This window comes from Dama dama, chromosome 19 (assembly GCF_033118175.1).
Source record: "Dama dama isolate Ldn47 chromosome 19, ASM3311817v1, whole genome shotgun sequence".
NCBI lineage: Eukaryota > Metazoa > Chordata > Mammalia > Artiodactyla > Cervidae > Dama > Dama dama.
Genome location: NC_083699.1, coordinates 78,808,559 through 78,833,593, shown reverse-complemented (window position 1 = coordinate 78,833,593; position 25,035 = coordinate 78,808,559). Strand labels below are relative to the sequence as shown.

The 25,035-nt window shown below is 37.9% G+C and overlaps 1 protein-coding gene across 4 annotated transcripts in view; it reads right to left on the bottom strand.

Annotated features, from left to right (window-relative positions):
* The window catches only part of ATP2C1 (ATPase secretory pathway Ca2+ transporting 1), a 151,561-nt gene that overhangs the window by 19,505 nt on the left and 107,021 nt on the right, over positions 1–25,035 (bottom strand). For all 4 annotated transcript variants that reach the window (XM_061167571.1, XM_061167572.1, XM_061167574.1 and 1 more), the window contains 7 exons: positions 22,368–22,434; positions 16,759–16,883; positions 11,394–11,491; positions 9,236–9,331; positions 9,058–9,147; positions 7,166–7,270; positions 1,225–1,381 (listed from right to left, as the gene is read on the bottom strand). In XM_061167571.1, the coding sequence (XP_061023554.1) occupies positions 1,225–1,381; positions 7,166–7,270; positions 9,058–9,147; positions 9,236–9,331; positions 11,394–11,491; positions 16,759–16,883; positions 22,368–22,434 (738 nt within the window). The remainder of the gene's footprint in view (positions 1–1,224; positions 1,382–7,165; positions 7,271–9,057; positions 9,148–9,235; positions 9,332–11,393; positions 11,492–16,758; positions 16,884–22,367; positions 22,435–25,035) is intronic.

Sequence of the window (25,035 nt, the reverse complement as noted above, 5' to 3'; positions counted from 1 at the left end):
AGTTAAACTTAAAATCTTTATTCATTTATTCTTTACTCTTCATCATGGCAATTTCAGCAGGGGGAGGAAAATGGAGCATAAGAAGAGGAAGAGATGTGAAGCAAGGGATAGATGACCAGAATGTTTCCCAGAGCCTGTGAAACAAAGATGTGCTCCACACCATGTCTGGTCTATTTCACAAAGTTACCACACCAAACCACACATACTCAAAGCTCCACAGTCTTTCAGATTAAGAGAACTAGGCCAAAAAAAAAGAAAAAAAGTGTGATGCTTCTGTTAAAAAAATTAAGGAAAACAGGGAGCACGTATCATACTTTAAAGAATCATAAATGCAAGTCAACTCAAAACCCTCTAGCTGTGAGCTATTAAGAATAACAAAACACTGCCCTCAAAGGAATCCACAAGAATATCTTTCTAAACCTACATTATAAGAACAGAAGTCCTGTAAATCTATGGTTCACCTTGCTTAAGTGAACCATGAATAATAATAGTCTTTACATACTTGTTTCCTGCTCCCAGAATTGTGGTGCTTGACTTTCATTTTGTAAACAATAAAAAAATTAAGGAAGCCAACTCTTCTAATTTCCTTGAGAAAGACTATCGAAGTACATGCATGTATGTGTTCACGCGCCCATGGGCGCATATTCCCCACAAACCAGAACGTAAAGACCAGGTATGGCCCTGACCCCTGACCCCAACCCTACCCATGCTGATGTGTGTGTGCCCAGCTGACCACCTCTCCCTATCACTGTCCAGTCAGCAGCATTTCACAAAGCCAAGTCTGGACGCCTCTTTCCTCTCTGGTGACAGGCGGGAAGGAGTCAGCAACTATCTCAGTTTAAAGAATTAGAGACTTAAGTCTCTTAATATTTAGGAGAGAATTTCAGATTAATAAACAAGACCAAGTGATGACATAAGGAAGGAGTAACATCATTTTACTTCCACTCATTACCCTTCTCACAAGATAAACTTTGTCTAAAATAAAATTTGTCAGCTGCTCAGAGACCACTGCAGATCTCTAAGAACCAGAAGCTTCATATTTAGCTATGTTTCCAACTTTCTATGTTCTGGGGGCCAATTAATCAACTAAAACCTAGCATTTCAGAAATGGCAGGGCTCTACAAAGCCTGGATAGAGCTGGGCAGCTCAGATGTGAAGCGCGAATTCATCTGCAATTAGCAGCACTACCTCTCCACCGAGGTGACTGTGCTGACATGGCCTTACCTCTGAGCCCTGCAGAGCCCATCTGGGCCTTCTCCTGCTGGTACAGATCTCTCTGCTGCTGGGTGAGTGCCAAGGTCTGCCCTTTGCTGTGATATGTAGTACAATACTTAATCACCTGTTCATAAGCACCCTTCATAAAACAAATCTCTGGTCTGTCCTAAGAAAAAACAGAGCAAATAAATTCAAGTTAGTTTTAATTCATATATATCAGCCATTGGGGTCAAAAACAAGCAGCATGGATTCCCATAATACACAAAGAAGTAACTCAAGCCTAAGGCTTTGAATAGCACTTGAACTCTGATGATTAAAAGTTCACAAGAGAGCTTTCTGCATCCTTTTTAGAACACAGCATCTACTCCACCCCTTCAACCTCCATACTGAAGGCACATCTACACTCAGCTCCACACTCTGACATCTGAGCTCCTGACATAATAGGAAAAGGAAAGAGGTTTAACATCAGCCCACAAGCAATGGTTCAGGCTTTCTACAATGCTGTTATATGCATATATGTGACTCCATTTAATGCTCACCACCAGCTTGCAATTGTGGGTATTAGCAGACTTTTTATCCTGGCTAAGTAACATTCAAAAACTTACAATGAAAACCCGCAGTCCCCTGCCCAACCTCCTCACCTCCAGTCCTATGCTTCACAAAGGAAAACCAATTTTAACTCTTCTGGTTGTTTTCCTTGGTACTTATTGTCGTGTTTTTAATTACATTTTTACAGCTACTTTTCTACTTGTCAATTTTATACTGTCTGCTGTGACAGGTGATAGTCTGGCCACCCCCACTCCCTATTCCTTCTCTCTCCATTGTTCTAATACACGCAGAACAAGAGTCACCAGTGTTCTGGTCACTTTCTAACTCCTCACTGCTGAGCCAAGTGGCCACTAGAAGAGTTCACAAATGTCTCAGCTCTCCTTAGAGGCACGTGGCAGAAATGTATATCCTTGCCCCTCGGTACCACTCTGAAGTCAGATGTGATTTGCTTTGGCCAATAAACATAAGCAGTACTTGTGTCTCTTCCAAGTGGTGATTTATGAACCAGTGCATAATGTGGCCCTCCTCTGTCCCTGGTACAACAGTGTGAGCTCACACTAAGAGGAGCATCCATCTCCCTGGTCCCCAGGTAAGCAGATGCAGCAGAGGTGGCAGAAAGGTATCATGTTCTTTCCATGGCCTATATAAGCCAAATACATTTCTTCCTGTTCAAGTTTTGTCTTTCATACAGTTAATAATTGCCTCTTTTTTTATTTGCTTAGTTTCCTTTATACTTATTACTAATTAATTCCAAGCTCTTCCACGTCATATTATAAAGCACCTCTCAACGTATTCTGCACATGATCCAATGAGCAAGTAAGCTATTACTCCTCCTTTATAATGTCTGAGGACCTCCCGCCTTTTCTTTTCTAGCTGATTTCCAGGCTTGCTACACAACTGGCTGGCATCCTGGAGCTTCCCTCCACCCCTCCACTGGTCAGAACTCACTGGGTTCTAAGTCTCCCTTTTCCTTAGAGTATACTCTTACCTTGGAATAACTTATCCATCAATATTGCTCTAAGAAAAGGTATGTGGGCTATGCATTTTGAGACTTGTGTGAAAACATTTTTATTTTACCCCCACATATGTAAGTTCAGCTGGGAAGAGACTTCCTCTCAGTTGAAGGCTCTATCACCTTCCAGTGTGCAGAGTTGCATCTGGAAAGCGTAAGCAGCCACTTAATTCCTAATCTTCGTGTATAACCTCCCCCCGCCCCCACCCTTGCCCTTCCTCCCTACCCTAACCACCTCTGAGATTGTTTAGAATTCTCCCTCAGTGCCTCAGATCACTTCAATCAGAGGCTTCGGTGTGTTTACTTCATCACCCCGGCCCCTGTAACCCACTCACTGTGCAAAGCAGCCAGTGGGCAATTTTATTCTAGAAGCTGAAGTTCTTCCTCTAGAAAATCTCCTGTTATTTGTTAAACTTGTCATTTTCTGTCACCACTATTATGTAGATGCTGGAACTCCTACATCTATTTTCTGATTTTCACACCTTATCTTTTATATTGTCCACCTCTTTGACTTCTCTGCTTTCTGACAGACTCCGTGACTTTATTTGAAAAACAATCTATTTAAAGTATTTTGTTGTCATTTTTCATGGTCTCTGAAAATCTTCTTTAAAACCTAGCACTTTGTCTCTCTGAGATCCCTTTCTCTGTTGGCTTGGTCTGCATCTTTTATACTGAAGACTCTCCCCAAGGCTCTCACAACCCCTGTCTGTCTGTTTACATTCAAGACCAAAGCAAATAAAGGTCTAGAAACTCCGTGGGTACTGCAGGGTTTATCAACTGATGGCCCTCACAGTGGTGATGAGATGAAGGCCAGGAGCAGGGAAGCTCTTCCGGTGAACGAAGAGCGTACGCAGGACCACTCCACACTGTAGGCATCTCCCCAGAACCAGTCAGCTTCTCTGAAACTCTTCCATTTTCTGACACAGAGGAGGATATGGGGAGACCTGCCCCTGCAGGCATTCTGAGAAAGTAGAGTTAGTAGCCGGGACAACAACTTTCCCTTAATCATCCTGTGTTTAGTCTTAAAGCTTAATTCTGCCTTCTATGCTTGTGCCCTGGATAAGATTTCTGGTTTGGCCTCAAAAAATAGAAAAGTTACGTGGAACATTTCTAAAGACTCTTTATGAAGAACTTCAACCTGATCTCCTGTTTTTAGCTCTGTATTTTAGGCCCCACCTTTAAAACATAAACTAATAAAAGAGGAAGTATAGGAAAGTCTTATCTTTTATTCACTGGTTGTCATTTTGGTAGGTTCCAGGGAGAGATCAGAGATAAATACAGATTGATTGTTGTTCAGTCACTAAGTCGTGTCCGACTCTCTGTGACCCTTTGGACTACAGCATGCCAGGTTTCCCTGTCCTTCACTGTCTCCCAGAGTTTGTTCAAATTCATGGCCACTGAGTCAGTAATGCTATGTAACCATCCCAATGTCTGTCACCTTCTTCTCCATTTGCCTTCAATCTTTCCCAGCATCAGGGTCTTTTTCAACGAGTCTGCTCTTTACACCACATGGCCAAAAGCACTGGAACTTCAGCTTCAGTATCAGTCCTTCTAATGAATATTCAGAGTTTATTTCCTTCAGGATTGACTGGTTGGACCTCTTTACAGTTCAAGGGACTCTCAAACATATTCTCTAACACTACAATTCAAAAGCATCAATTCTTTAGCACTCAGACTTCTTTATGGTTCTACTTTCACAGCAGTAAATGACTACTGGAAAAACCATAGCTCTGACTATACAGAACTTTGCAGGCAAAGTGATGTCTCTGCTTTTTAATACGCTGTCTAGGTTTATCATAACTTTGCTTCTAAGGAGCAAGTGTCTTTTAATTTCAGGACAGCAGCCACTGTCCTGTGATTTTGGAGCCTAAGAAAAGAAAATCTGTCACTGTTTCCATTTTTCCCCAACTATTTGCCCTAAAGTGATGGGACCGGATGCCATGATCTTAGTTTTTTTGAATGCTGAGTTTTAAGACAGTTTTTTTCACTCTCCTCTTTCACCCTCATCAAGAGGTTCTTTAGTTCCTCTTAACTTTCTGCCATTAGAGTGGTATCATCTACATATTTGAGGCTGTTGATACTACTCCCCACTATCTTGATTCCAGCTTGTGATTCATCCAGCCTGGCATTTCACATGATGTACCCTGGACAGAAGTTAAATAAGCAGGGTGACAATATATAGCCTTGATGCACTCCTTTCCCAATTTGGAGCCAGTCCATTGTTCCGTGTCTGGTTCAAACTGTTTCTCCTTGACCTGCATACAGGTTTCTCAGGAGGCAAGTAAGGTGATCTGGTATTCCTATCTCTTTCAGAATTTTCCAGTTTGTTGTGACCCACATGGTCAAAGGCTTTAGCATATGCAGTCAATGAAACAGACATAGATGTTTTTCTGGAACTCTCTTGCTTTTTCGATGATCCAACAGATGTTGGCAATTTGATCTCTGGTTCCTTTGCCTTTTCTAAATCTAGCTTGAACATCTAGAAGTTCTTGGTCCATGTACTGTTGAAGCCTAGCTTGGAGAATTTTGAGCACTACTTTGCTAGTGTGTGAGATGAATACAATTGTGCAGTTTGAGTATTCTTTGGCATCTGGGACTGGAAGAAAAGTGGTCTTTTCCATTCCTGTGGCCACTGCTGAGTTTTCCAAATTTGCTGACATACTGGGTGCAGCACTTTAATGACATTATCTTTTAGGATTTTAAATAGCTGAGCTGGAATTGTCCTCTGCTTTTCCCCAGTAGCATACTGGACACCTTCCCACCTGGAAGGGGCTCATTTTCCAGTGTCATATCTTTTTGCCTTTTCATACTGTTCATGGGGTTCTTTCAGCAAGAATATTGGAGTGGTTTCCATTTCTTCCTCCAGTGGACCATGTTTGACAGAACTCTTCACTATGACTTGTCCATCTTGGGTGGCCCTGCAAAGCATGGCTCATAGCTTCTTTGAGTTATGCAAGCCCCTTCACCACAACAAGGCTATGATCCATGAAGGGGAAATGCAGGCTGTTGAATTCAAGTGAAAGTCCTCTAAAGACAAACTACTTGATCCTGGGCAGCTTTTAAATTGGTAAGTGTTTCCTGTCTATGCCAGGCTGACTTCTTCTAGATCCTGCGTCAGGTCACTGGATTTGGGTTCTGTTAGTTACACTGGTTGATTTTGTTTTGTAGGAAAAACTCATCAACAAATAGGAAGAAAAGTCAAGCAATTTTTCCAGATTTATTACCCGCCACTCCATATTCCTACCCCCCAACTGAAAAGATGTAATATACAAGTGAGTCTAGATTTAAAATTGCTGAAGTCAAATCTTAAAACTTCACATGGGCCACATTACCTTGAAGTAGTGTGTGATCATATATAAAATATAAAAAACAGACTTTCCAAATAAACTCATATACATATTCTTTCTGTCATTTTGTCATTATATGGACAAAGGACACCAACTGAAAATTATCCAACTCTGATGCAATTTTTGAAAGCTTTAGATTACAAAGCCTAAAGTAACAGGCATTTTATTTTTTATAGTTTTGTTTCCAATTGTCCCCCTTTTCTGAGGTTCATAAAAGTTCTTTAAACACTAAACAGAAATTTATTCTTCTCCTCATCATCAGTTTCTGGCACAAGTTTAGTGTTGGGCAATTTAAAACCAATGTTTCCTATTTATTGTAAGTAAGAGGGAATCCTCTCCCTAATTCCCATCTACAGAGATGTAATTGGTTTCAAATGTTTGCTCACAGGTAGAAACACATAACCAACTACTAATTCCTAATAAAGAAAATGTAAAAATAGCAACTATATATTTTTCAGGGCAAAGTAAGTTTACACATCAAGCTGGTAATAGCAACTATAAGTGGTATGATTATACACTGTAGATTTCATGACTCAATATATTGTGTAAAAATTTCTAAAGCACCTAGAAATACAGTAGAATTTTGATATATAAGTATATTTCCTTTTGCCAGTTTGTAAGCTGGACCAACTAACATGAATCATACACATTTGGCAGCCACTTTTCCACAAGAGAATGTGGTTCTGTTCAGTTAGAAGACAAGACATTCTTCAGTAGAACAACACAGACAACAGTCAGTCAGCAGAAACCTGTCACCAAGAATAAAAAACGTGTCAAAAGACTAATGTCACAAGCTCCAGGACACTGAGACCAGGCTCCAGCTCATTTCAGTTGTTTGCTCACGTAGCAAACCTGACATGCTGGTGCATAAATTCAAAGAGAACACAAAACAACCAGGGCTGAGTCTACTACGAATGATACACATTTCAGAGCTGGTCTGTGTTATGGTCTATGACAGCTTAAATCTAAAGGTGCATAATAAATGAAAAATGGTAGTCTAGTTAAACAATACAGAGTAAGTTTTCTATAAATGGAAGGATACCTGTTGTGTTCGGTGCACACACTTAACAGCCATCCACTTCTGCTCAGAGCTAAAAGGGTATTCGGCTTTTCTGATATAATCCTGTTGCAGTCCATCAAGACCCATCTATATGGCACAAAAGAAAAGTTAATTCTCACCAATTTTTTTCCTTTAACAAAGAAAAAAGAGTCACAACTTGCAGGGAAGCAGGTTAGATACCTGGATTGTTTTCAAACAGCAGCACTCCACCTACACATACCATACTTCTCTGAAAAGCAGCACACATGTTCAACGTGAAAGCCTGGGTATATAGATAGTCCAGGGCACACTGCTGAACTATATGCAGAGCAAAACTTTAACACTGACGATATTAAAATCTCAACTGGCTCAAACTCTGGGAAGAAGGAGGGTAACAAATAAAGGTGTCCAGCCAATACATACTGTACAATCAATAGAAGTTTCAAACTCAACTCCTCAGCTCTCAAATAGGGTAGATACTCAAATCTACCCTGCCTGCTGCTGCCATCCTACACCCTCACCCCACCACTGACACGCTGACTACAACTAATGCCATGCAGCTCTTCTTCCTAGTACCCTTTTCATTTCCCAGCAAACACTCAAAAATATTCTTCAAATTATTCAAAAATCAAGTTTACTGCTCCTTCCTGGCTTTTAAAGGTCCTCCAGTAACCCATCACACAGCCAACTCAACAAGCCTCCAGGCCACTCAAACTGTTCATTTCACTTAGGTTAACCAAGTCAAAAGTCACAATTCAGTCTACCCTTATGTATTCCTCAAGCTTTTATTCTTGCTCTTCCCCTAGCTTACACCCAACTCCATCCTATCTAAATCCCTCCTTCCTTTCAAAGTTCAGGTTCCAAGTCTTAAAGTGCACTCTTCTTATACATGGCTCAGTGTTAAGACTAAGCCAACTACCTTGGCCTGCCTTTTATTTGTTCCAGTCTGTCACTACTGACTTCCTACCTAAATTGTGAGGTTCCCCACCCATAAAGAGGTGGTTTCATGTTTACTTCTCAAAAAGAGAAAGTTAAACACAATACTCATTATTTAACTTTTCAATAAAAAAAAGTGATACTATGCTATTTTTAGTTACAAGGAAAACAAATGGTAAAGGAAAAAGGAAAGTGACTTCTCATTAAGGAAGTATATACATTATAAAACCACCAATTTGACTTTATCAAATTAATATTATAACAACCTACATTTCTATACTGAATCTCAACAGAAGTAACCTCATTCAGAGACATCCTATTTTATACACATTTCCTAAAACTGCTCTTAAAAGTGGTTTTATTTTTGTTATGGGAGTGCCAGGTTGGACTTTTAGGTTTCTCATTTAATCAACTGTAGGACTTAGAAAAGGAGATCAACTGGGGTAGAGTCACTGAGATTAGCACCCTATCTTCCCAACAGAAACACTATCTCTACATTCATTTTAAGAAATTAATAATGGAAGGAAAGGGAAGACTGGAAAAAGAAAAGCTGACTTCTCATGTTGGCCTTAATATCTTTACATGGAAATACTAAAGAATGTTGCCTATTTCACGTTTGAAAATTGGCACTTATCAGCAATTATACATATTTATAAAACTTTTCATACAACACTCTGAATATTATGAAAAACAAGAACATTTCTTTGTAAGAATAAACCCCTAACTGGTCATTAGTTTGTATGCTGCATGGAGGAGATTGAAAGTTACAGTGAAAATCCTCATGCTCTGTATTTCCAGAAAGACTACAATTGGTTCCCAAAAGGCAGTACAAACTATGAAATCCTGTGCATCTCCTTCACTCCACACCTAAAAGCCAGCGATACTCAAATCCATGGCTTCATATTCTCTTGTGAGAGTGACGTTTTCACATGTCAAAGAAGAGAGGACCCGGCACATACCTTCATTGCAAGAGCAATTAAGGCTCCTTCCGTTGGTTTCCCCATTAGAGTGTTATTTCTAATTACAGCATCATTGCACACACAGCCAGCCTAAAAGAAATACACAACTATGAACCCATCACTGCATCCTAAGTCATCATGAAGAAAGCCACTTTCTTATAAAGAAAGCAGTATTTACCTCAACAATTCTGCTAACAGATGGGTTATAGAATCCATGGACAACATCACCATCAACAATCACTTCCCCAAATGGATTGTAGCCAACTCCAGTAACCTAAGGAACATAAAGTAGAGTCAATAACACACTACAGTAGGCAAGGACAATACTTATGAAAACAGAAAACTGATGAGCTGTGTTCATCATGACACTACTAAATGTAGAAAAGCACTCACATTTATCTAAAAGAACATTTAATAGTAAAAGGAATAGATAGTAATTTTCACCACAATGATAAACCTACAGTTAATTCCATATAAATAATTATTATGCTAATTAATAATTATAATACATAGTACATTGTAAGTAAACAATATAATAGTTAATATAACCTTCTATTGCTTCTATTTAAAACATACTATAAAAAGGGAAACTAAACCATGAAAATCTCTATATATGTGAGTTTAAATTTACACAACATTACATTTATAGGGGTGTGTGTGTGTGTGTTAGTCGCTCAGTCGTGTCCAACTCTTTGTGACTCACGAACTGTAGCCCATCAGGTTCCTCTGTCTATGGATTTCTCCAGGCAAGAATACTGGAGTGGGTTGCCATTCCCTTCTCTAGGAGACCTTCCTGACCCAAGGATCGAACTCAGGTCTCCTGCATTGCAGGAAGATTCTTTACTATCTGAACCACCAGGGAAGTCCTACATTTATATAACACTACAATTTGCAAAGAATTCCAATCTATTACATTTAACATTCAGGACAAATCTATGACCTAGACAAAAACAAAGTTCTTTTTGTAAATATTCAAGGCTCAGAGATAAATGATTTACCCTAGCACTCTCCAATTACTTTAACATAGTACGATACCCACCAATTTTAAAAATCAGAGACAGAGACAAGTCAGATACTTATATATGGCGACAACAAGCCAAGCCAAATACAAGTTAAATTTCACGATAAAAATAAGGCAGTTTAAGGGAATTAACAGTTAATGCTTGACATATAAAATTCTGGGCTTAGAACAAAAGATAAATTTACATCCTACCTTTCATAACTGGACCATATAAGCACATGTAAACCCAATGACCCTTCCGGGTCATCCAGAAAAGATACATCCAACAACACAGCACTGGGTATCCTAACCAAATCTAACATCCTAAGTATACAGTCTCATTTTAAGGCCTAGTAAAACAGAATTGAACAGACCCAAGTACAACTTCTGTTACTTTGTGAAATTCTTCCTTTGCTCACAGAACTGGCTATAAATACATTTTAAAATACTGTTCCCATAACAAGTAGTATTAATGAAAATTCCAGTCAGAAATTCTGCCACGACTAGCTGAGACTAAAACTTGTCCTCATACAGCTTCAAAATTAACCAATGCACATACACTAACATGCACTTCAGGGGCTATTCATATACAATTTTTAAAGTAGAATAATTCATGCATTCATTTATTCTTTCAACATGTACTAGTACAAAGCAGACCCTGTGTTGGGCACCAGAGTTTCTGCTCTATTATGCTCAGGGTATCATGGGAAGAGAGACAGGATTTCACCTAAACAAAGAGGTAGGGAGCTATGAAAACATGTAACACAGGATGAGTTCCAGGTGATCAGCAAAGCTTTTCTGAAGAAATGGATTAGAAGTGAGGTGCAAAGAATGAAGAGGCATTAAACTGTCCTAAACAGTGAGAACAGCACCAAAGGTCCTTAAGTAGGAGGAATTCTGTCACACTGCAAGAACCATAAAGTCAGTGTACTTGGTCTATGGAAAGCCAAGGAGAGATACAGACTGAGGAAGGAAGTATGGGACAGAACCCACAGAGCTGTGAGCAGCCCCACTTCAGGAACCTGGTCATAATGGGAAGCCACTAAAGTATCTTCATTTAGGGAATTCTGAGAGGTTCCCTTGCTGCAGACAGAGCAAGGGTCCAGATCTGGTAACAGATGGATGTAGAGAGACAGAAAGGTGTTGAGGGAGATCAACATATCTGCACTGCACAGCTGGAGCAGGATCAAGACTTGGGAGAATCACATGGGGTGGAAAAATACTCAGCTGTCAACTAACTTGCACCCTTGTGAAGACACTGGAATGGTTAGGAATGCTAAACACCAGGACTCCTAAAAAGGAATTCTGCTGTTACAAAAAAACATCTACAGAGTACCTCAGCACGCAGGCCATCCGAAGTAAATATGTGGGTAACAGTCATTTCATTCTTGGTCAGCGTTCCAGTCTTATCTGAACAAATCACATTACAGCAACCTGAAGAATAAATCACCATGAGTCACCAAGAGTCATTAAAAAAAATGAAAGCTTACACTGAAAACAAATTAAAGACTCTAGAAAACTGCCTTGCTTCTCTGAATACTGTAAAACTTAAGCTCATGGATAACTTTAGGTTGTTTTCTCTAATCATGTTTACTTTATCACAAGGTAGTTTCTGGAATTAAAAAGATACTGAGAAATGCTGATTTTGTTTTATTTAGTTGAATTTCTACAAAGCTACTTGATATCAACTCTACATAGCAACTTTATATACTACATTTTCTAGAACGTTTCAAGGTTACCTAAATATAAACTCATGTAATTTTTTCAGCCAGTATTTTAATGAGTTTTTGCCTTCTCAATATTAAACTACAAACTAGAAGCTAAATTTAACATTTTTGAATTCCTAAATAAAAAGAAGCTTCATAACATACATAAAGTTACCACAATTTTCATATCTTACATAAAATTACATTATAGCAATATAACTATTGTATACTTACTGTTCTTAATAAATTCAAGAATGACAGTTTAGGATATATCATTATCAATTATTTTTCTTGAGATGTCAAACAAGAATAATTCTCTGTAATTCCACAGTTTCATGTTACTTCATGTTAATATATATATATATTTTATTGCAGTATAGTTGACTTACAATGTTTCAAGTACATAGCAAGGTGGTTCAGTTATACAAATACACGTTTATCATTTTTTAAATTATTGTCCATCATAGGTTATTACAAGATATTGACTATGATTCCTTATGCTATATAGCACACCTTTGCAGCTTGTTGTATAACTATTTTTTAATTAGAATTCTAGCATTCTATTCTCAAACAAACAGAACCAAAATGTTGTAATTTTTTTAACTGGGCAAAAATTCATGTTATGTTAAAAAAACTATAAAGCATATATACTATATATTATGTATACAAAAGCTTTTCTACAATGCTTGATAAAGACTTGAAAAAGAACATCCAAAAAATACTGGAGATATTGGAGAACATAAACTAAATGAAATGGGAGCAATTAATGTGAAATAGAGAAAGTGAAAAAAACTAGATAAGATCATCATATAGTCCAGTTGTTTTTAAACATGACTGCTCATTTGAAATTTATCTCGACCTCTGGAGATAAAAAGCAATACCTGAGCATTTGGATTTTTCAAAAAATTTCAAGATAATTCTGATATGCATCTGGATTTTAAAAAGTGATCATACGTTTTTCTAATGGAGCCTAATGTTGGTGATACAGAGCTCTACTATTCTTCTGTTGACCAATCATGATACAAAGGTATTAACAGTTACATAATCACAACAGTAAAAGATGTTTATCAGTTTTCATACTCAATAGCCAGACAAAAAATAAAAGATAACTACAATTGCAAGCCATAATGGGAACATGATTAATTTAACAATATAAAATAATTACATACAATTTGGGGGGTGGGGTGTCAAGCAGAGTGATGTGCTAAGTGGAAGTGCATACTTGCACTTGTTTTCATCTACCCAGCCAGTTTGTGTCTTTTGGTTGGTGCGTTTAATCCATTTACATTTAAGGTAATTTTGATATGTATAAACCTATTACCGTTTTCTTAATTGTTTTGGATTTATTTGCTGTAGGTATTTTCCTTCTCTTGTGTTTCCTGCCTAGAGAAGTTCCTTTAGCATTTGTTGTAAAGCTGGATTGGTGGTGCTGAATTCTTTTAACTTTTGCCTGTCTGGGAAATTCTAAAAGAGATGGGAATACCAGACCACCTGACCTGCCTCTTGAGAAACCTGTATGCAGGTCAGGAAGCAACAGTTAGAACTGGACATGGAACAACAGACTGGTTCCAAATACGGAAAGGAGTACGTCAAGGCTGTATATTGTCACCCTGCTTATTTAACTTATGTGCAGAGTACATCATGAGAAACACTGGGCTGAAGGAAGCACAAGCTGGAATCAAGATTGCCGGGAGAAATATCAATAACCTCAGATATGCAGAGGACACCACCCTTATGGCAGAAAGTGAAAAAGAACTAAACAGCCTCTTGATAAAAGTGAAAGAGAAGAGTGAAAACATTGGCTTAAAGCTCAACATTCAGAAAACTAAGATCATGGCATCCGGTCCCATCACTTCATGGCAAATAGATGGGGAAATAGTGGAAACAGTGTCAGACTTTATATTTCTGGGCTCCAAAATCACTGCAGATGGTGACTGCAGCCATGAAATTAAAAGATGCTTACTCCTTGGGAGCAAAGTTATGACCAACCTAGACAGCATATTAAAAAGCAGAGACATTACTTTGTCAACAACAAAGGTCCGTCTAGTCAAGGCTATGGTTTTTCCAGTGGTCATGTATGGATATGAGAGCTGGACCATAAAGAAAGTTGAGCGCTGAAGAATTGATGGTTTTGAACTGTGGTGTTGGAGAAGACTCTTGAGAGTCCCTTGGACTGCAAGGAGATCCAACCAGTCCATCCTAAAGGAGATCAGTCCTGGGTGTTCATTAGAAGGACTGATGTTGACGCTGAAACTCCAATACTGTGGCCACCTGATGAGAAGAGTTGAAAAAAGACCCTCATTGGAAAAGACCCTGATGCTGGGAAAGATTGAGGGCAGGAGGAGAAGGGGACGACAGAGGATAAGATGGTTGGATGGTATCACCGACTCAATGGACATGGCTTTGGGTGGACTCCGGGAGTTGGTGATGGACAGGGAGGCCTGGCGTGCTGCGGTTCAATGGGATCACAAAGAGTCGGACACGACTAAGCGAATGAATTGAACTGTCTGGGAAAGCTTTTGATTTTGCCTTCAAATCTGAAGGGGAAACTTGCTGGGTATTCTTGGTTGCAAGTTCTTCCCTTTCCTCATTTTAAATATGGTGCCATTCCCTTCTGGCTTGAGAAATTTTGAGAATTTCAGCTGATAGCCTGATGGAAGTTCCCTTGTGTGATATTTGTCATTTTTCCCTTGTTGCTTTTAATATATTTTATCTCTGTCTTTAATTTTTGCCTGTCTCTGTGTGTTCCTCCTTGGCTTTATTCTGCCTGGGACTCTCTGTGCTTCCTGGACTTGGTTGACTACTTCCTTTCCCATATTAGTGAAGTCTTCAGCTATTATCTGTTCAAATATTTCTCAGGTCCTTTCTCTCTTCCTTCTCCTTTTGGGACCCCTGTAATGAGAATGTTGGTGCATTTAAGTTGTCCCAGAGGTCTCTTAGGCTGTCTTTATTTCTTTTCATTCTTTTTTCTGTATTCTGTTCTGTGGCAGTGATTTCTACCATTCTGTCCTCCAGGTCATTTATCCATTCTTCTGCCTCAGTTATTCTGCTATTGATTCCTTCTTGTGTATTATTCATCTCGGTTTGCTTGTTCTCTAGTTCTTCCAGGTCTTTGGTAAACATTTCTTGCATCTTCTCCATTGTTCTCCCGAGATCCTGAATCAGCTTCACTATCACTATTCTGAATTCTTTTTCTGGAAGATTGCCTATCTCCACTTCATTTAGTTGTTTTTCTGGGATTTTATCTTGTCCCTTCATCTGGGACATAACTTTCTACTTTTTCATCCTAACTTTCTCTAAAGTGGTTTTTGTTTTAGCTGCTGTGGGACTGTGGTTCTTCTTGCTTCTTCTGTCTGCCTACTGATGGAAGAGGCTAAAAGACTTGTGTAAGCTTCCTAATGGGAGGGACTGTGTCCGGCAGTAGGAAAAACTGGGTCTTGCTCTGGTGGGCAGAGCCTTGTTCAGTAAAGCATTAATCCAATTTTTGGGGTTGTCTCCCTTCCTGGTAGTTATCTGGCCTGAGGTTACCCAGCCCTAGTATCTAAGGGCTCTATGGTAGGGTTAATAGTTACCTCCAAGAGGAATTAGCCCAAGCAGCCCAGACTGCTACTACCAGTGCCCCCATCTCTGTGGTGAGCCCCCACCCACACCTCCACAGGAGACCCTCCAGCACTAGTGGGAATTTTTGGTTCCATCTCCTGTGGGGTCACTGCTCCTTTCCTCTGGGTCTTGATGCAGGCCAAGATTTTCTTTGTGCCCTCCAAAACTGGAGTCTCTCTTTCCCCCAGTCCTGTGGAAATCCTATAATCAAATCCTTCTGGCCTTCAAGGTCAGATTACCTGGGGATTCTGAGTTAATTCCTAGGTAGGTTGATAAGGAGTCCAGGGTCCTCAAGGAGGAGAAAGGGACATTCCTTCATCCTAGTCATATAAGATGTTTTTTTCTTAAGCTTTGAGTTGTTACAGCAACAATCTATTTCTTCTAAGACTAACTTTCTTTAAGCCCAGAGCTAATGATTACACAAGAAAACAACTCATCTTACTCAAGAGTATGTTTTTCCTTAAACTCTGCACTAATGATTATATATTAACAATGCATCTTGCTCCAGAACATGTTTCCCCTTCTTAAGAACCTTCTGACTAATCCTGTTATCTTAAGATGTATCTTGTGGCAGTGGGTCTGGTAAGACCTTTCTGTTGTTAGTAACCAACAAAAAAGTAACCAGAACATATGTAAGGCCTTGATAAGACTAGCCTATGAGGCACTCTCTGCCCTCTTCTGATGTCTGTGTCAGAAGCTTTCTCTACCCCTTTTTTTTACTGTAACAAATCTTTTGCCACACCAAGTTTTGAGTGACTGAAGACAAGTCTCTGGTTCTGAAGCAAAACTGTCTCCTTCAGAGATCACGAATCTGAACCGTTCACCGTAAGCAATCAATTCCCATCCCTTTGTCGGATCCCCAGGGTCAGAAGCCTGATGTGGGGTTCGGAACCTTCACAATAGTGCAAGAACTTCTTTGTATTATTGTTCTCCACACTGTGCGTCACTCACCCAGCAGGTATGGGCTTTGATTTTTATCATGATTGTGCCATCCTACTGTCTCATTGTGGCTTCTCGTTTGGCTTTGACCGTGGGATATCTTTTTTTGCTGGGTTCCAGTGTCCTCCTTCAACAGCTAGTTGCAATTTTGGTGCTCACACAGGAGATGAGCATGCACATTTCCTTCTACTCTGCCATCTTGAACTGAAAGTCACTATTTTTTAAAAACATGATTTAAGCATCAGAACACTCCATGATGCAGAAAGATATAAAGTTCCCTTATCTGAGTGATATGAATTTTTAATAACCTTTTTTGGTTAGTAAAACCATACTCAACACTGCTGTATGTCCACCTCCACCAGGTAAACCTCTAAGACAAAAGCTATAAAACCCCAAGATCTCTGCTAATGTAAATTAACACGTCAGTGGACAAGTGTGCTCTAACCAGAGACTTACCCAGAGTTTCAACAATAGGTAGTTTTTTCACAATCGCCCTCTTCTTCACCATTCTCATAACACCAAGGGCTAGAGTCACTGTGACCACAATGGGAAGACCTTCAGGAATTGCTGCTACAGCCAAACTGCAGCCAATAAAGACATAGCATTTAAGTATAAATTCAGTAGTACCCACAACAATAATTTCAATTAGCTGTTACTTAGAGACTAAATAATGTAATGCAGACTTAGAGACTCAATAATGTAAAATTAATGTTGTCAAACCCATAAAAGGCCTTAGTATGAGGAAAAATTGAATAACATTTATTGGCCACCTACAAGCTACCAGATTAAGCACAGTGATTAAAGAATATACATTCTTACATCACACTGCCTAGATGTCTACTCCAAGCTTCAATTTTTACCTGTGTGAATTTAAGCTATTATGCCTCCACCCCGTAGTTGAGTTTCCTCATCTATAAATATAGTAACAGGTGTTCACACAAAAACTTGTACATGAATGTTCACAGAACATTATTCACAATACTCAAAAGATGGAAAGAGCCCAAATGTTCATCAATTGATGAATGATAAATTGTGGCGTGTGCCTGTACATGGGAGCACATAAGAGAATAGAGTACTGATTCATGCTACAAATGGAAAAACCTTGAAAAATCATGCTAAGGAAAGCAGCAGGACACATGTTGCAAGACTTCACATATATGAGATGTCAGGAATAAGCAAATCCAAAAAGACAGAAGCCTGTTTAGTGGCTATCAGCGGGCAAGGAGAGGGCAGAGTGGGGAATGAACAGGCACAGCGTTTTCTTTCAGGGGTGATTTAAAAGTTCCAACACTAGATGTTGGTGATGGTGGTAACAATATGAATGTACTTAACACCACTGAACTGCATACTTTAAGAGGGAATATTTTATTGGTATGTGCATTTTATCACAACAAAAAATTAGTTCATTATTTCCCTTCACAATATTAAAAAAAAAAAAAAAACCTTCAAATTAAAACTCTACTTGTCCCATTCCAGGTATTATCCCGACTCTGGTACAGATGAGGACAGGTACACATCCATCCTTCATTCTAACACTGCTCCCTGCATTCCCCCCTACTGCTCAATTTCTATTATCAACTTTTTCTTTAGCATGATCTAACTTGCCTCTCTTTCTGCCCCCTTCTGATGTCTGTGTCAGAAACTTTCTCTATCTCTTTTATACTCTAATAAAACTTTATTACACAAAAGCTCTGAGCAATCAAGCCTGGTCACTGGCCCCAGATTGAATTCTTCTCCTCTGGAGGCCAACAACCCCAGCGTCTTTTGTGGTTCAGCAGCAACCTTTCATCTTGGGGACTCGTCTGAGATTCTTCAGGACAAGGTAAGGAGGCTTGGAGCTCTAGTTCTTTGCTCTCCTAACAAACACGTTTTCTGCTGTACTTTACTAACTCTACAGTGTGCTTGTGTGAATGAACGACCCACCCTGCGCGAAGCAAGTGAGAAGCCCTGCTCGGCGGTTCCACAGTGACCTCGTACGGCCCCTGGCAGAAACCCTGTCGGGGGTTGACACCGAGCCGCCAATGGACTTCCCTGGTGGCTCAGACGATAAAATGTCTGCCTACAAGGCGGGAGACCCAGGTTCTATCCCTGGTCGGGAAAATCTCCTGGAGAAGGAAACGGCAACCCACTCCAGTGTTCTTGCCTGAAAAACCCCATGGATGGAGGAACCTGGTAGGCTACAGTCCATGGGGTCGCAAAGAGTCAGACACACCTGAGCGACTTCACTTTCACACTTTTAACTTGCCTATCATTACACCGTGTTCTACAACCATCATCAATTTTTTATAGGTTGATTCTAAAAGCTAAACCCAATAAATAATATTTATAATTACTGGCTGAATAGTACACACACTGTATAACCAAGAAATATGTGTTATCATTAATACTTCATTTTCTCTTTTGAACCTCTAAGTACAAACAGAAACTTCTTTACTTATGCTTCCATTAACTCTCACTGTATCAGCAAAGACAGCTATCATCATGTATAACTTAGATCCAATGGACCTTCTCATTCTTTTATATTTAGATTGTTTTATAAATAACTTACAAAGGAACAGAATGGATTATGAAAAACTTCGTAAATTTTTATTTGAATGTTAACCCCAAACTATACTCTTGGATTTGAAAGTATATATATATCTGAACTGGATAATGTCCTTTGAATGCAACTGCTCATGAACTGTCATGAATAAACCTAGAACATATTTACTTTACAAAACAGTGATTTCAAATTAAAAAACCATTTTTAACAGGTTGTAGGTTTATCAATTCTGTTTGCATCTCTCTCTAAAATGTAACACTTCTGAAAATGCTGATAACTCATAACTTTTAGGATAGTCATCTTCTTTTAACACAATACCACACAACAAATTCCTTGCTACAGAATGATTACCTATAAAGAATGCCTGTCCCTCTCCTTTTACCCTTAAAAATAAAGCAGTTCAGTGAATTTTCTGATGGTCCAGTGGTTAGGACACAGCGCTTTCACTGCCATGGCCCAGGTTTAATGTCTGGTCAGGGAACTAAGATCCCACAAGCCACACAGTGCAGGTAAAAAAATAAAAATAAAAAAAGTTTAGTCACTAATTCAGGAGTTTGAGAAAATCTAGAGCATCATCATTCAAGGGTTCAGTACTGAGATTTCACTTATATAATGACTCAATTTCACCTTCATCATTATAGTCTAGAGTGGTTGCTGCTTTGCATTCATCTTCTGATTTGTGTAATAATTATGAAAACTCTTCCGTCAACTCTTATTTGTCATTATGGTAAAAAAAAAAAAAAAAAAACAACACTAACTAAATTTCTCAATTTTGTTTAATGAATGCAAAAAAAAAAAAAAAAACCCAAAATTTTATCCCCAGACTACTTTTATACCTTTTTAAATGATAATGTAATAGTTTGGGCAAAATAACAAGAAAATTAAAGGATAAAAGAATAATAAATGATTTATTTATTATTACAGAAGGGACAGGCTACCCACTCCAATATTCTAGGCTTCCTTTGTGGTTCAGCTGGTGAAGAATCCACCTGTAATGCGGGAGACCTAGGTTAGATCCCTGGGTTGGGAAGATCCCCTGAAGAAGGGAAAGGCTACCCACTCCAGTATTCTGGCCTGGACTATACAGTTCATGGGGTCACAAAGAGTTGGACAGCAGTTTTAAAAGCTATTTATTCTTCTGCTTTCTCATTGTTTTACTCATTTTTAGCACAGTTGGAAATGCTTGTTAAAATTACTATTAGAGTAATAAGAAAGCAAGATATTTTAAGACATAGGAAAAATAAGGTCACTAGAGATCCCATGTGTATTTTAAAATTTATAAAAATGCAATAGACCCCTATGGTCATTGTAAAATAGAATGAAACTGTTTAAATGTTTGATATCTTGGAGGATACTGAGGTAGGAATAAAAGTCATGATGTGTTAATCTTCATGAAGTACTCTTAAAAAAATACTCCAAAAAATATGAGTGCAATAGATGATATGCCAATTCATGCCCAATTTTAAATTCATTTCATATTTAACCCAAAGCTTCTTTACATATATTGAAGCCAAGAATTTCAAGTTGCATTTTTGCTTCTCCAAGGAAAAACTATACTCTTTCACTCTATCACAAATATCTTTTAACTTCTTATTCATCCTAGTTATTCCTAGTTATTCATCCTAGTTATTCCATTTGATTTTTTTTTAATCCATTGGTTTTTATTCTAAAAGTTGAACTATTACTTGCTAGACCTATTACAGAGCTGTCATCCAGAATTTCTCCTTAGAGGACTGAGTGAGTTCCACTTTTTCTTACACCCTATACAACATTGTCTTCCTTTCTTTCAGTCTTGATTTGGTAGAATTCATACAAGAGTAGGTGAGGAATATATTTGCTGACTACTTGCTTACCCATTTATAATTACCTAAATTGATACTTTGGCTAGTCCTAGATTTACAGATTTAAAATCATTTCCCCCCATGTTTTAATTGTACTACCCCACTGTCTTCTAATTTGATTCAAAGAGGCTGTGGATGAAGGTTTAAAAAAATCCTTTTTCCCTTCTATATTTGGTTAAATCTCTAATTTTGTTCCCTGAGTGATTGTATTTGGTTAAATCTCTAGCTTTGTTCCCTTAGTGGTGACAGTATGGCAACTATGCTGCTAGGCAACACTGCTTATGATATAAGGCTCTCCTGACCAATAAATTATCTATGGACTGGAAGAATTATAACTCTATTATAGGAAGCCATAGCTTTGGGTTTCCCAATTGTGTTGACTCTCATAACTGGAAATGGTCCTAGCAGGCATCCTGGAAAGTGTATGTTTCCAGAGATGTTGGCTCCTACAGAATATGAGGCATTTCAACCCAGGACAGCTCCTGCCCTCACAGGGTCATCTCATGTGCTTGTCTGAACTGCTGCAGGGACTGCTGTAGGAACACTCTCAGAAGAGGAAGCTGCCCTGTGGTGTTCAGGTCACAGGTACCAGGTATGACCTAGAAAGTCCTGTGAGCTGAAATCTTAGTGGAGACTAAACACACCCCGTGATGGAAACTGCAGTTGCTGATGAGAAGTGTGATACCAGCCAAATTTCCTTCCTTTACACACGACCTGACCTGTTTCCCTGACTTTCACAATGATGTATCTAGGCTGGAGTTTTGGTCCTCCTGCTTGGCATCTGGAGGATCCCTTCAGTCTATAAAGATTCATGTCTTGCTTCATTTCTTATATAATTTCTTCTTATCTCTTTTTAAAACTTTTACTGAGATATGGCATTTATTGAATTATTCTCTTTGACACTTTTATCTCCTCTGTTTTGGACATTTTATTCTATTTGGGGGAGATCATTTTGACTTACAGTTTTTAAGCTGAATTTTTAATTTCAGTAATCATAATCTTTTAAGTATTTTTTTTTTTGATGTAGACCATTTCTAAAATCTCTATTGAATTTGTTCTATATTGCTTTTATTGTTTATGTTCTGGTTTTTTGGCCACAAGGCATGTGGGATCTTAGCCACCCAACCAGGGATCAAACTCATACCTCCTGCATTGGAAGGCAAAGTCTTAACGACTGGACCACCAGGGATGTCTCTTAAAAATCATAAACTTAATAACTAAAAAAGAAAAAAAATGTGGGCCCCATGATCCTTTTCTATAGCAATTTGTCTGTCACGAGTGCAATCTCTTCGCAAATCTCTGAAAACATGAACACTTTTCTGTTCATTTTCAATTTTTCTTCTATTCCTGCATATTTGGTTTTCCTCTGAGTTGATTATTCAGTTTCCATATTGTGTTCTTTCTTTCTCATGCTCCTAGTTTTCAGTTTGGTGATCCTTAATTGTCTAAGTATAAAAATGCAATATTTGGTTGGTAATATCAGATATGTAGTGTGGAGTTTTTCCACTGCATACATGTAGGTTTTCATAGAGCTCATTTCAATATATGAATTCTGAACTATTTAAGTACAGTTAATATACTCTTATGTGCTCATATAAAATCCATAATGAAACATAAACTATGCCAAACAAAAAAATGAGAGGCAAAAGACTTCAAATTATAAACAAACCATTAGAACTTACCTTACACTAATAGTAAACATTTCCAGTATGTCTTTTCCTAGTAACCAGCCAACCAACATGATGATACCTAGAACAGAATAAAACAGCTCTTTTCCCCTCTTATATAAAATCACCTGAGCATACAAGGGACAGAGCAACAAGTTGAGAGCAGCAAAAGTCCCTTGATATAAAAGGGGAAGTTTATCAGATCACAGTTGCAAGATTTTACAAAACTCCATTAAGGAGGGAAGAGTAAATTAATGTTAAGGCTAAAGCTGTGTATGCATGCACACACCTACAGTTTTACCTTTTGCTGCCACTGCTGCCACCCATCCTTTAAAGTAATAATATATGAAAGTTCCCAGTATAAGAGAACATTACCAGTATTTTTGTACAATGGGGGAAAAAAGAAGGCAGCACATACATGTAGGTTTTCTATTAACTGTGAGGTTTGCAAAAATAAACCCTAGAACTTTACTTCTCATAACTCAATACCCAGATGCTACACATTAAATTTGTACTGCAAACTAAGAAGTACTTAGGACTTGGCCCAAAGATAATGTAAGACAGCTAAAACAGCAATTAACATTTAAAAATTACTACCTTTGCAGCATTTGAAAGTTAAAAAGCAATTAATATAAACCAAATAACTGATTCTTCACTCTCTCCTTTAATCTTTATCTTTGAAAAAGAAGGTGAGGGGAAGGGAAGTACCACTGTTTTTGTGAGGAAAAACATAGCATCAGAGTTTTAATAAAACAAAGTAACTTTGTATTCTAGATGAACATGTACACTTAAAATAAGATTTCCTTCATCTTTCTGCAATTACAAAATAATGATCCAGATTGTGATCTTCTCAGATCCCATCCCAAATACTACCCTAATAAAAGGAATTATGTCTGATGAATTATACTAGGGTCAAACAAACTACAATCTGTGCCCCTCCTATGTGTTTTTGTAAATAGTGTTTTGGAACACAGCCATATCCATTTGTGTTGTGGTTGCTTTTGACAAAAGAGCTGAGTATTTCCATCATTCAAAGTATGAACCAAAGGCTAAAATATTTACAATCTGTCCCTTTACCAAAGTCTGCTGACCCTTGATTTTGATCTTGACCCTTCTCCTATTCCATCCTAACAAGAAAAAAAATGTCCAACGCATTATATTAGAACCATGGAAGCAAAAAGCTGAAAATTTTTTTTCAAAAAACTTGAGGTGGTTTCATGGTAAAGTTGTTACTATAAACTGGAAAGGTTTAATTGGCTAAACTGCCTTTTAATTTATCAAACTGACTATAAATTCTAAAAAATAAACAGCAGTAACCAAATGAAGGGAGCTATGAGACACACCATTTAAACATATGAACAAAATAACCTTCCCAGCTTTTACTTTGCTTACAATAATGAAAAATGGATCAACAGAATTAATACTTAAAGAATTATTTTATTGCAACTGTACAGCAGAAATGTCTTAAAATCACATTAAAGTTAGCAAGAAAAATTAAAATAACATCGTGGAAGAATTAAAGAAAAAGACTCCAAAATTGATGTGTTTAATGCTATGATAAAGATGTCATTTCAACTCCATGAACAAAGAATGGAATACAGAACTGCTGGTACCAAGATGAATAATTTTTTAGTAAAAGAGTACTAACTCTACCTGAAATTTTATACTAAAATAGATTCTAAATAAAATAGTAAAATTAAGTGTCAAAAGTTAAAAGTAAGAGAGTGATGTTTAAATAAACATAAACATTTTCCCACATGGGGCTGGAAAAGCCTTTATGAATGGAACACAGAAACCTAACTGCAGAGGTTATCAAAAGGAGGGTACGATCAGAATCTCAGGCAAGAGAGTGTTTCATTATACACATCTCTCCCCTCCCTACTGAGTTTATTATACAGCCCTCAAAAGCAACTTAAAAATCAAGGAAAAAAATAAGTATTTCTAACTTAAACAACAAAAGGATTAATATCCTAATTGTGCAAAGAGGTGTGACCAATCTAAGGCTTAAGCCACAAAAGAAACAGACTGGCAGTTCATAAAATACAATAAAATATGACAAAGTGTTCAGTTTCTCAAATAATAAATTTTGAAATAAAAAAGTTGGCAACAGTTTAGAGAGACACTTTTTTTGTTGTTGAGGGAGGGTATTATTTGGCAACAGGAAAGAAAAGCCTTTAAAAACATGCCCAAAATTTTAAAACCATCACTCTTTGACCCAATAATATCACTTTTAGGAATTTATCCTAAGGAAATAAAGAGTAATTTATAACAAGATACCAACACTGAAGAATCACTTTTACAATTTTTTAAAATTTTAAAGACCTACACAAACATCTAAAAAGAGTGCTGACTTTTTATGCATGTATACATACACTCATATATTCACACAATGGAATACTACACAATCTTTAAATTTGTTTAAGGTGAGCATCTATTTAATGACAAGATGTTTATGATGGGATGCATGAAACAAAAGAGAAAAGCAGTCATAACACAATACTACCATATTTTATTGAAGACTAGAAAGACATATTAAAATGTTTATAGAAATGCTCTTTGATTATAGGAATTACAGATTTCTATCTTTGTAGAAAAGGACAATGGCTGGGGATTAGTTTAATAGTTTAAAAAAAGTAATAGTAGCTTAACACATGAATGAATTAATGGATTTTTGTAAGTATGT